Source organism: Acinonyx jubatus, chromosome D3 (genome assembly GCF_027475565.1).
Source record: "Acinonyx jubatus isolate Ajub_Pintada_27869175 chromosome D3, VMU_Ajub_asm_v1.0, whole genome shotgun sequence".
NCBI lineage: Eukaryota > Metazoa > Chordata > Mammalia > Carnivora > Felidae > Acinonyx > Acinonyx jubatus.
In genome coordinates, this window is record NC_069392.1 from 46,146,286 (window position 1) to 46,158,984 (window position 12,699).

Genomic DNA, 12,699 nt, shown 5'->3' on the forward strand with positions numbered 1-12,699 from the left:
CCTGGAGCAGAAGCATCACCTGGGAACCTCCTGGAATTGCACGATTTGGAGCCCCACCTCAGGACTACTAAATCAGCAATTCTGGGCATCAGGTGGGCACCCTGTGATGTAACAAGCCCTCCAGATGATCCTGATGCAGGCTACGGTTTGAGAATGGTGGGGTGAGCAGTCTGGGTTTCATGCATGGGGGCCCTCGCTGACAGAATAGAGTAAATCGGGCCGTGCGTCAGTCTCCCCATCAAAAAAGTACTGTTGAGGATTCTCTCTTGTTTAAGGTTTAAAGGTCTGCTTGAGGTCCTCAGAGTATCAAAGAGGTTAAAAGAGTCATAGTAAGTGAAATATCTGAAGCACGATGTGGTTGAAAGTTGCCCATCAATATCAGGTATATACTTACCAATTTTGACTCAACATGTATCAGGACTCAACTCACCCATGGCCATTCTCTCCTTTCCCCAAACAAAAAGGCTCTGACATTGGAGCTGCTGCTCATTCCCCATTTTGTTGCAGGCTGTGAGGCCAGCTCTCTTCCAGAGGCACCCCATGCCTGTGTCAAGGCCGATGAGCAGGCTGTGTTACTTCCCCTGGCCAGGGGAGCCAAGGCCAGAAGGCGGAGCGATTTGGAGAAGGCCACACCGGGAGTCAGTGCCAGAGCTCGAACCAACAGCCGCCTGGCTCCCTGCTCTGTGCTTTGTCTTCTGAATGAACAAAGCTGCTTCTTAAGTACACATAAGCCAAACTGCCTTTCAAATTGCAGCCATCTACTTCGAGTTCAGATTTGCACAGCATGACATGAATTGGGCTGCAAATTATGCAGAAAACAGCCATCACATCCATCTGTGATGTCAGAATCCTCCAGTACAATGTGACCTGGTAGTATCTGAGGGAGGAGAAGTATATTGGGTCTGATTCTTTCCCGATGCAGTATGATGAATCTCCTCGCGGCTGCATTTGGCCCAGTGTGAAAAGGTTAAATATGATCGAGGTTATCCTGTGATATGTTCAAGAGCAGATTTCACCTCCAAGGGTGCAGGCGATTAGATTTTTTTAATGGTAGAGTAACTGGAAAAAGAAAACACACAAATACACTCATACCTAATGGTAAACTGAATTTATTTCCTCTTGGAAAACAATTCCAGTAATCTCCAGGTTCAGACCGCAGAGTAAACATTAATAACAGTAACATACAGGTTAGTTCAACTGATTCAAGAATTTGGCTGTGTGAAATCATTAAGGAAAACCTTGAACACTCAAAGCTTCAAATGTATCCAGGAAAAAAAAATCTTTGACAGTCTACATAACAACTATTGCATATATAGTGATGCTACCTGTCACATTGCAAGGCTTACAAATATATATACGGGCCTTATCCAGCTGTGGGGTTCTGTTTTGTGAGAACATCTCTTCCTGGTTTGCAAGAATCTTCAGCAATAAAAAATAGTCTTGGATTTAACCGTTGATATACCAAAAGAGAAATTCTAGGCTTAAGTGTAAATAAAAGGAAGTCCAAACATAGTCTCATTTGTAAGTTGTTTTAATCTGTCTTCCTCGAAAATACTTTCTCTTAAGCCGTTTTGCTCACATTTTTTTTTTAAATCCTGCCTGAACAGGGCCCAAGTCCGCTTGTCTTTATAAGACCATTTTAGTATCAGACGACATAATACATGTGCAACACTTTATATACAAGGAGTCTATCCGGTGCTCAAAAGTTCAAACACATGAACATCCAACAGTTTGATAATACAAGTTTTATGGTACAATACAATGTTTCTGAATATCATACATTACCAATGAAAGTTTCGTGCAAAGAGTAAAACATGTTCCCTTTTTGTGCCACAAAAGTAATTCTCCTTGAGAGACGGAACTTGCACTAACTGCTGTGTTGGGTCATCGTATGGTTCTGTAAAGAAAAAGGAAAAGGGAAAAAAACACTTAAGCGATCTTATTGTCATCAGACCAAGTAGCTATACGTGCTGGTGGATTGAGAATGACGTGAACTGTGTTTCTGCACGCTGCTGGATAGGTGCTTGCCGGGCCCTGACCCCTCGCTGCTCCCAGTGAGTACCATGGCAGGGAGAGGCAGGGCCAGCGGCCTGTGGGAGGTGAGATGGTTGGCCCATGCCTTTCCTCTTCTCTGCCTCTGCCAGGCCTTCCCAGAAGACCCTCCCACCTGCCGTCCCTTCTTACCAAAATAAGACCTGCTTTTCAAAGACCAGGATAGCACTGTTTTAACAGTTTTATTTATCTGTGCATTATTTCCATTACAGATGCTTTTGTTCTCATCGCTCTCAGGTGGGAACGTCTTGACAGCAGAGGCTCTATCTGTCCCTGAATATGGCCTGTACAGGCAAGGGCTGCCTGGCCAACAACACACAGAGGGGGCAGGAAGCTTCCCCAGCTCCTCTCCTGGGGGGTGGGCTTGGGGCTGTCACAACATGGCTCAGGAGCACATCATAGCAGCTGCACCCACCCCCAACCCCCATGGAAGCAGCCTTTGCTGTACTTTGGTTGTCTCCTCTCCATCCACACGGTGCGTTCCCTTTCTGAGAGAACAACCTCCTCCTCCACTGGGGGATAGCCCCAGACCAGGGACATTCATTCGGAGCATAAGTCTGCAGAGGGCCTGATTTCCACCTTTCCTCCTCTGCACTGTCCCTGAGCCATGATGTCCCATCTTTGAGCTTACACTCCCTCCCCTGACACATCTCTTCTGCTCAGAACCTTGACGTCTAGCTCGAGATACAACCACTTCCATGCTCCTCTCATCTAAAACCAATTTCTCCCTCCTCTGATCTCCTCCTGCATTTGCAGTGCTCATAGAGTACATATCTGAGGTCTTGTCTTTGGTTATTTGTAGGCCTGGCTCTCTCCCTGTGTCAGAAATTCTGGTATTTATTCATTCATTCATTCATTCCTTCACAAACATCTGTTGAACACTTGTATCACCACCTGGCGCAGCCCACAGCATTGCAGTCATTGTAAAGACGCGGCCAAGTGAATGACTAGCTAGCCAAGGGCTACTGAAAGGAGTGGGATGGTCCCTGCCTTCGTGCCTTCCAAGTGCTCACAGTCTAAAGAAGAAAGTCGCACGGGCACAAGATGGCAGAGCAAAATGGAAGAACTATATCAGAAATGAACACAGAAATGCCATGATCACACCTAATATTGCTTAGCCTTTGGAGTAACGTGTGTAACGTGACATTTGAGTTGATGCTGGAAACATGAAAGGACATTGGGGATATACGGAGGGCACTCTGGGCCACCAGGCTCCCAAAACTGAAGGCAATGAAGCGAGAATACACAAGGTATGTTCGTGGACCTGTAACTCGTTCAGATTGGATGGAGTCTCCTACAGAGTCCTGAACCAAGAGTACTGATGAGAAGGGAAGTTGGACGGTAGTTGGGGGCCTGGTTACAGAGAGCCTTCTGCACCTTGCTAAGGAGTTCAGGCTGGGTCGTGGAGGTGAACAGGTGCTATGGAAGTTTTTAAAGCAGAGTTTGTTAGCCTTACAGATCTTTGCTATCTCTTCATCCCCCATGATTAGCAAATTGCCTGCTCTGTGAATACTACTGAATGACCAGACGCTTGCCCGGTGGGGGCCCAGAGCACCAGGCTTCCCCTTCTCCATTTCAAACTTGGTGCATTTTTGAAGCCTGGCAACCAGTAATGATGAGGAACCTTATTTCACTCTCCCTTATTGAAAGCATACCTATTGTTATTAATGCAGTGGAAGATAAGCCTGGATCTTTTTTCCTACTTAGTAGCACTAGCCTAACAGTGCATACAGGAACAGATGATTTTTATGCCAAGCCTTTTTTTCTTTGTATTGATCCTAAATACTTCTGAAAATTATTTTTCACCAATAGGTAGACAGAAAGAGTAATCAAAATACCGAGGAGACTAAAAAACTTTCCCATTTCCTTAAAAATGAACACAGTGATGATCAGAGTTTATAAACAATACAGAAGTTCCTATGTTCAAAATACCCTATCTAAGCCTTTTGTTGTCTCAAAGGGTCAAGTCTGATCGGGTTTTTCGTTTATGACAAAAGTTACCTAAATGATAGGACACCGATGGGCAATGGATTTTTTTTTTAAACCAAAGTTAAACAAACAAATTTAATAACATTAGTTTTAAATGTTTAAGTGCTTACAAGAGACATTCCATATTTGATAGGATTCTGGAGGTTAATAAAGGAAGATATATTGCAATCACTCCAGTGTTTTGGTATGCGCCTCTATTCAGATACTGCAAGACGAAAACCTAACATGAATTGGCTGTAAGAGTTGGCAATAGTTGTGTCTCAGATGCTTTCATCCTAAACCAAAGCCATAGAAGCCTCTTCAGAGGTGCAGAGAAATGAACAAGTACACGTGAATTACTTATTACAACAGACTGAAGTTGCTGCTATAAAGGATTTATGCTTTTCATATGACCAGAGAAGAAGATAGATCATTTGAGAGAAAGACAAGATTACGGCTTGGGAAATTCAAGCTTACACAAAAATAAAAAGCCCTAATACAAATAATGTGTAACTGGGAAATCTGGCACGGGACACGGTAAAGGCAGCAAGTTCTCTTGGTGTAGAGATGCCTGCATGTGATTGACATTAGTTATTGTCATTTTTTTCCTTTTTTTTTTTTTTTTTTTTTGGCTCCTGCTCAACTGAGGGTGAAGTTAAGACAGGCTCCCGTAGTCCCGTGTCCACCACTAGTAGTGACTGTCAGGATGGGAAGTGGGAATTCTGGTAGGCAGTCTTGGGTAAGGCATATTTGCACTGAAAACAAAAGAAACCCAGTCCTCAAAGGCTTTCCCCCACCACCTTCAAGGAACCCTGGGCCATGTGTGTCCCCTCACCCCTACGCTCTATTCTGAGTCACTGAAGATAGAAATGGCCCAATTTCATTTTCTGAAGGAAGGAATGGGTGTCTGAACTGCATAGGTTGGGCTGACTTTAAGGACTGGAGAAAAAAGGCTCAGAGTGTGAGTCTCCAGACTTCACTGAAGATCCTGTGTTAAGAGAAACAAGAAGTTGCTTCATGGGAGCCTTCTTTTTATTTATTTATTAACAAGTGTTTTTTAAGTTTATTTGAGAGAGACAGAGACAGTGTGAGGGGGGAGGGGCAGAGAGAGAGGGAGAGGGACAGAATGCCCAGCAGGTTCCACGCTGAGCGTGACGCAGGGCTCAAACCCACGGAACAGTGAGATAGATCATGACCTGAGCCGTTATCAAGAGTTGGATGCTTAGCTGCCTGAGCCACCCAGGTGCCCCGAATTTTTTTAAGATCAGTGACACGGTTTCTTTAGAAAGGGAGAACCGGGAACAAGTGGGAAAGATGAACAGTGGGCAAGAGAGGCACTAAGCAGGAAGAGACGGCGGGCCACGGGCCCGGCTCCCTCTTGCTCTGGCTCCGTCCAGGACACTGGTCCCGAGTCGCGGCGGTACAACCGTGGATGCCCAGCAAGGAGGCTGTCAGCAAGCAGCCTTCTTCCACCTGAGAGTTTCGCACTCTTTGGGTCCAGAGGAAACACTACACTCGAACAAAGCAGTGGGTCGTATCACTGCTTTTACACAGCAATTCACGGTCCCCAAAGTACTTTAATGCAATGACAGTTTATGGGGAAAAAGATCTGTTCCGATGAAGGGAAAGCGTTTTACATAATCGAGGAGAACACCAGCGCAAAGTGACGGGGGCGTGTGAGGGGGTGACGACAGAAAAGGAAGTAGGAAGAGAAGAAAACTTCTGAAATCCCACAGAGAGCCATATTCTACTCTGCAAAAAGCCATCTCTTGGAGACCCCATGTCTAAGTAACTGAAAATTGCAAACCATTAATCCCAGTTATGAACAGTTGTTTTACACGAGGGGGGTTTGTGTTAAGGAAAAAAAAAAACCCAAAAAACAAAAACAAAAACCAAATCCACAGCACACCTTAAAGTTTGAAAGAAGATCCATCTAGGTATGATACCTTAATAGCCAGGTTTCAAAAACCCACTCTCCTTACGGTAAAGGGCCCCATTTGGGAGGAGTGTGGTTTTTTCCCCCCTATAAATGTGAAATTAAACTTGGAAAGCTAAAAACCAGACAAGGACCTTCAAAATTCCCTACTAGCACCGTGCATGCATCTCTTTTAAAATATGAGATGCCTTTCATTTTACAAGACTGGAATTCTCATCTTGGGCTTTGGCACGCTAACAAATGATTAATTCAGCCTCCTCCTTTCTGAGAGCTGACCACATTTACTGGTCAAACGGCTTAATCCTATTTAAAATGCAATCCAAGCAAAATATTTTTAAATAAAAAATAAAACCCCATGATCTCCTGAAACTGTTCACCTTGGCCAAGTTACCCCATTTTCCTGCGATCTTGAGGTGAATCTGAATATTCGCACCAACAACAAGGATGAAGTTAAGCTTTGGAGGAAAGCCCAGGGGGAATCTACCTTCCCAGGGAGGAGAGTTTGAGTGCCCACCCCCAAAAGTTGTGGCCACAGATTGCCCTCACTTGTCCAAAATTTTGGCAGAGGTCACGTCTCGTCTGGCTTTGTAACTCTCTTGTTGCCATCAGTAAAATGTTAAGTAGTGATGGTAATAAAAATAAAAACTGCGTTTGAATGGAAGTTTTGTGAGATCTGTTGATTCAAATACGTTAATCATTTTTACCATGACTTGCCTATTTATAGCCCTTTGTCTCAAACAAATTCTGACAAGCTTTTAAAAGTAAGAAAAAGAGCCAGCATGCTATTTGAAAAAGGAATGAAAAAAAAAAAAAAAAAGAAATAACAAGCTTTCCACTAATTCACCATGCCATCAGGATCCTGAATTTAAACGGCAGTTGTATTCAATTTAAATGAGATGTTTTCCAACCAGATGAAATAGGAGGCAATTGTGGCTCTGTAACAATGCAAGGCGGGAAGAAATAAAAGAAATATAAAGATTAAGTGTGGCTGTTTCTTTCAACAGATGGTGACAGCACCATGGCGGCGTGTTGTTTTTTCTTTAGTTGAAGAAGGCAAACATCCGTAATCAATCATCACTGATTAACTAATTATATTAGCCTTCCTTTTATCACTAGGGTTGGACCTTTATCTGTAAACACTGTGGATAATCTGTATGCTCGTATTTTTCCAGAGGCATATTTCAGCACGCATACAGTTACGGGCTGCACACAGAATTCTACATTACCGTCCACCTTTAAGCCCTACTGCTTTTTTTATTTTTTATTTTATTTTTTTTTAAACAAAAGCAATTGGTTTCCAACAGGCTGGATAATAAGTCTTTTGACCTGCATTCTTCTTTGACCCATTAAGGTCACCCCTGTGCTCGGGCATATAGCTGACTTAGGAAATGCCTGCAAGTCCTACATTTCATCTCCTGCCCACTCAAAATAAAGCTTTCTTTAAATGTGTCTGTACGGGTCCCTGAAGGCCAAAGAGGCATCCCTGTAGTGGGCAATGGAGGGACAGAAGCTTCTGCCTTTATTAATGAATGCAGACCATTATGAGTCTGGCTGGCTCCTTCCCTGTTCCCAGAAGCATATACTGTACGTGACTTAAAATGCTAGAATATTGACACAAAGCGAGCCGGGCACCCCTAAGGAAAATTACTCCTTGGATATAATGTAGGCTCGTAACAGCTATTAGAGTACAAAATAAAACCCTCCGGGATCAAACTGACATATACCGCATTCCACCTAGTCCTCAAACATTAGAAGAATTTCTTTGTGAAGGCATTCTCAAGGACAGCATTAAACTGACTTTTGTAGCAATCTGCAACAGCTTTTTGGCTCAGAGCTTTTAGTACTAAATCTCTGGTTTGAATCAATACAAGTACTATATCTTCTACATTAATCAATACATTTGGTTCAATACATGTTCTATTAAATTATACTTTCTAATCAAGATTTTTACATTTCCACCCTCTCTCTTTTTCACCCCCAACTTCTTTTGCTAGCAAAATAGTTTTAAAAGTGTAGGCACCTCATGACGACAGGATACTGGGGTTTATTCCCCCCACACGCTAGAGAAAAACTATGGCGAAGGGCAGCCTTTAAACGCCTTAATAAGGTTAATGGGATGTGAATGTAATAAATGAACATTTTCAAAGTCCAAACAACTACAGAAGTACTCAGAGTTTTAAATTAATTAAAACTGAAACTGCTACAGTGCCAGAGTACCATCAGTAATGTTCTAAAAATTACACGGAAGACCCAAATCATCCAAAAGTACCAATGAGACCCCATTTTGCCACCCCAGAGTTTCTACTCTCCACAATCCATGTAATTCCTGGCTGGAGAAATTTTGGGTAATTGTGTTTCACGAACCTCACCCGGGAACCCGCAGGAACATATACATGGGTATGTGCAATTTTGTAAGATATGTTATATTTTAATGAATAGTCCTTAAAAGATAAATAATATTTCCCAAAGTGTTTGGGGAATCTGAAAACATAAATAGCCATTTTCATAGCCAGGAAAGCTGACTCATAATTTTTACTTTGGTAGAATTTACTAAAATGGGGTCCTACTCTTTTGTTTTGACACAGCAATGGCATTTCAGAAACTGTCATATGCTTTTGCCCCTCTCTTTAATGCCATGAATGTTGCATTTATGATCATGTTTGCACTGACAGAATTTCCCTTTGTATTTTTTCACATGGTAATACCATCGCCATGAACTTACAGAGACACGGGTGCATTTTCTTTTGACATTTAACAGTTCACATGGGCTTGGCCTGACATCTCAAAGCATTTTCTGGATGACACCAAGTCATATTAAAGCAAAATGTGAAAGGGTGTCATCAGAAGTGACCAGAAAAATACAAGATCTTAACGATAGAAAAGGACCATTAGGTTATTTAGTCGTTCCCCTTGCTAGAACAGAATTGTTTTATAAAATTCGTACTCCAGGCTAATTTTAAGTGGTTCTGGCAATGACGTTTCCATCACATCTCCCATAAGAAATGATTTCACATTCTAGTAAATTTCACTGAATTACATTTTTATTGTTGTTGTTCTTTGAACGTTCATGCTAAATAAGCCTAGAAAAGGATGGTCTGAGATAACCTTGAAGCATGCGGACATTGGCATGTTCATGAGTTTATGTTTAGAAGTCTTGGCCATATATTTGCAGCATTAAGCTCTTCTCTCTCATCCAAAGGAAACCAAAAGACAATCCAAGAAGCCATTTCTTAGTCATTACACAAAATGTGTCACTCAATTGCTTTGTTCTAGAGAGAAGCCTACAAATTAAATAGATTCTAGAAGGCCAGTGGGACTTGCCTTTCAACAGTCAACCCCAACACTACTGACATGTTGGGCTGGACAATTCTTTGCTTGGTGGGGGGTGGGGCGGGGGTTGTCCTCTGCACTGTGGGATGTTCAGCAGCATCTCTGGCCTCTATCAAAAACATGCCTGTTGTCGCAACCATAACTGTCTCTAGACATTGCCACGTATTCCCTGGTGGGGAAAACAATCACCCCCAATTGACGATCACTGTTTTACAGTGTTTTGAAAACAAAATGAGTTTGCTGCGCCATGCTTGAGCATGCTGCTTAGCCTTCAGTCCAAGAGGTATCTCCTCCGCTAAATTTAAAAACAAACAAAAAGGATAGCAAAAGGGACACATACACCACATGGGGCTATATCACATACCATCTTCAAATATACTCAATGGGTGAGAGTGGGCGATTGTTGAGAACTTTTGGAAAGGATACGTAATATCCTTTGAGATATATCATAAATGGCATTGCTTGTATGAAGAATCGAGTGTCTCCAAAAATGTCCACTCATTCAGCAATGTGACATCCATGTACCATCAGTGAACAAAGGTAGTACATTTTCGTGGCAATTAATCAATGCCGTTTTAGGAATATTTGCAATCTAACAAAGGATCGATATTAAACTTAGAATTCATATATAAGGTATGAATAGTTGGACTATCTACTTTGAACAAACAGAAGAGCCGTCATCCTTAATTTGCTGATCCAGATTTAATAGCAGGCATCAATTATATGTGTAAGTAACGAATACGTCAGAGAACCAAAGAAATGATTTCAGAGCTGGGAGGGTCCTAGCAGCACCTGTTCTGATACTCACTTTATAGATAAAGAAATTAAGACCCAGAGAGTAGAAGCCAGCTTTCAAGGTCTTCTAGCTACTCCGGTGGCTCAGCTGGCTTTGGGTGTGAAGCAATTGCTGCGTGGCACCGGTTGATGTGTTCTAATCTCTGGGCGGGGCCGGCAGCAGAGATGATGGACACCCACCCTCACGGCACTCGCCAGCTACAGCGAGGACGGGATGCTAGGGGCCACAGAGAAAGGACACCTCACCTCTTGTGAGAGATAGTCGACTTAGTTCTCAGAGGAGTCACACTTGCCTGGTGCTGGAGTGATGAGGAGGTTAGAAGGGAATGACGGGCACCAGAGGGAGAGTAAGCGTGAATTGGGCTGATAATCGGGGGAGAGGGTGTAGACCATTCAGGACGGGAAGTCATCTGTAGGGCAGGCGATTGTTCAGGCTGGGCAGAGACGTGGGGAGCCCCTTCAAAAAGAGGCTCTTTTCGTTACAGGCGCTCTTTCTCACAACATCAAACCAAGTTGGGAAAGCCTATGGTGGTTAACACTGTCCCAAGAATACCCACCTACTTACCTTAGCCTTGGTCTAGGATGAGTCTTCTCAAGCCTAAGCAAGGACTAATTTTCGAAATAATGCCATGCCCAAATTGCTAATGTAGAACAATTTTCTAGAATTTGGACAGTTAAACATCAGAGAAATAAAACAAGCCACTCTGGCCCACCAGTTTCAAAAGGGCAGCACTGCTGATGGGTCACACACATGGGAAACGCTAACATCGTCATAATTTCATTTTTCATTGAAATCTTAGAAACGACAGTAAAATTTCAGTTGCTAGCTGACCCTTATCCGTTTCACCTACCTGCCAGGCTTACATTTTCCCACTTTGGAACTGGCAATAGCACACAGTATCTACTATGTTAAGGGGGAAAAAAAGGTGCCAAACTGGAAGCCTAGACTAAAAAGAGCACAGCAGCCGCTGGGAAATACAAGTATAAAGTTTATTTTTTAAACAGAACAGTGAGTTGAACTACTTGTTTACATGCAAGGAGCCAAAAGAAAATTTAAATCAAACTATACAAAGCCAGCAAAAGTGAAAGTAAGGCTGAAGCCAAAAGATGCTGCTCGGATTCTACAAGTGCAGGAGCCCAGCATATAATGGGACAGAAGGCTTTGATAGGCAATACAGTCTAATAAGATATTCAGGGATTAAGTCAGTGCTTCACGGACAGATGTGTCCATGTGCCAGTTGTTGCTAAGCTTTAATTTTTCCCCCTGCAATGTTTAATTTATCACACTGGCGCTTTCTAAACTAGAACATCTGTAAACAAGGTTAAGAATGACCTCCTTCCAATTTTACATCGGTGAACAGTGCCCTTCTCCGTGCTCTAATTTTAGATACCTTAAAGATAAATAAATCTGCGGGAGGAAGAAAAAAAAAAGAAGGCTTGTCTGACACTGTAATGTGTTCATCTTGGGCGAATACAAATTTCCTTTCCGCCCGGCTCTTGATGAACACAACCAACTCTTGCTGCCCAACCCATATTCAGGCACCCCCTTCCCAGTCAAACGCAATTAAACAAACTTCTGCTAAATAGTTAACAGCCTCGTGTAGTAATTAGCGGCAAATAATGGGAGCTTAAATTGATAATTGCTCAGAACTGTGCTCTTGCCAACACGACAAGTTTCCTGCTCCTCCCTTTTCTCTTAGATTTTGAATCCCAAAAGGTTTTGTTTTTAAAGGACTTAGTTAGTGAGATTACCCTTGGTCACGTTACTTGGCCCAAGACCTTGCAGTCAACTTGGGCGAGTTTTGCCATCAGCTGCAAGATTCTACCCGCATCACTTATTTCATTTGTGTTTTTGAAATCCATTGAAATTTAAAGTTACATACCTGAAAGCTGCTGGAACAGGGCATTGATTTAAAAACTGACTGGCAGGCTTAGGATTTAAACTCTGGTCCACTAGATTCAAAAGGTCATCTGATTAGAATGAGAGACACACAAGGCTTGTAATTTATATTCAAAGGGTAACCTTTGTAGGGAGAAGGAGGGAGCAAGGAAGGACTCTTTCTGCTTTTCCGCTTGATACGGACAAGGATTCCCTTCAACCAAATTCCAACAATTATGAAAAATAGTTTACTGAACTTGGGCAAAAAGCGAAAGAAATGCCACTTCCTTGCAGTGTATTACTTCTTTTATTAAAAACACCGCCACACTCTCTAGGAGGTGAAGTCGTATTAAGAGTAAGTCAAACGCGTTATAAATCATTAAGAGTAACAGCAAAAAGTCTTTCCTCATCACAAGCAACCAGATGCTTGTCTACTAGAGCATTTGCTTTAGTACATAAAACGGATAAAACTATATAAGGACATTTGACTTGCATCATTTACACTATTAAACTGCCTAAGTGTAAGCGTGCATGTGCACATCCACGCCAGAGTTGGATGTTGGCGTGAGCATGTGCCGGGTGTGTGTGTGGGGGGGGGGATGTTACATCTGTGCATGGGTTCTACAAGGTAAAATCCCTGGTGTTTGCCTCCGATCTTTCTGTCCCTCATTGCTCATATATTCCTCCATGGAGAATGCAATTAGAAGGAGCCCAAAGTAGCCTCGCTTTAAATTCTTTT

The 12,699-nt window shown here is 42.6% G+C and overlaps 1 protein-coding gene across 5 annotated transcripts in view; it reads right to left on the reverse strand.

The window, feature by feature from the left end:
• Window positions 1-1,093: 1,093 nt before the first annotated feature.
• ZNF521 (zinc finger protein 521) overlaps window positions 1,094-12,699 on the reverse strand; it is a 277,721-nt gene continuing 266,115 nt past the window's right edge. For 3 of the 5 annotated variants that reach the window (XM_053206340.1, XM_053206338.1, XM_053206339.1), the window contains one exon: window positions 5,121-10,491. In XM_053206340.1, the coding sequence (XP_053062315.1) occupies window positions 10,324-10,491 (168 nt within the window). In that variant the 3' untranslated portion in view covers window positions 5,121-10,323. Of the gene's footprint in view, window positions 1,898-5,120; window positions 10,492-12,699 lie in introns of those variants that run through there. The other 2 variants (XM_053206342.1, XM_027068674.2) reach the window with 1 other exon arrangement.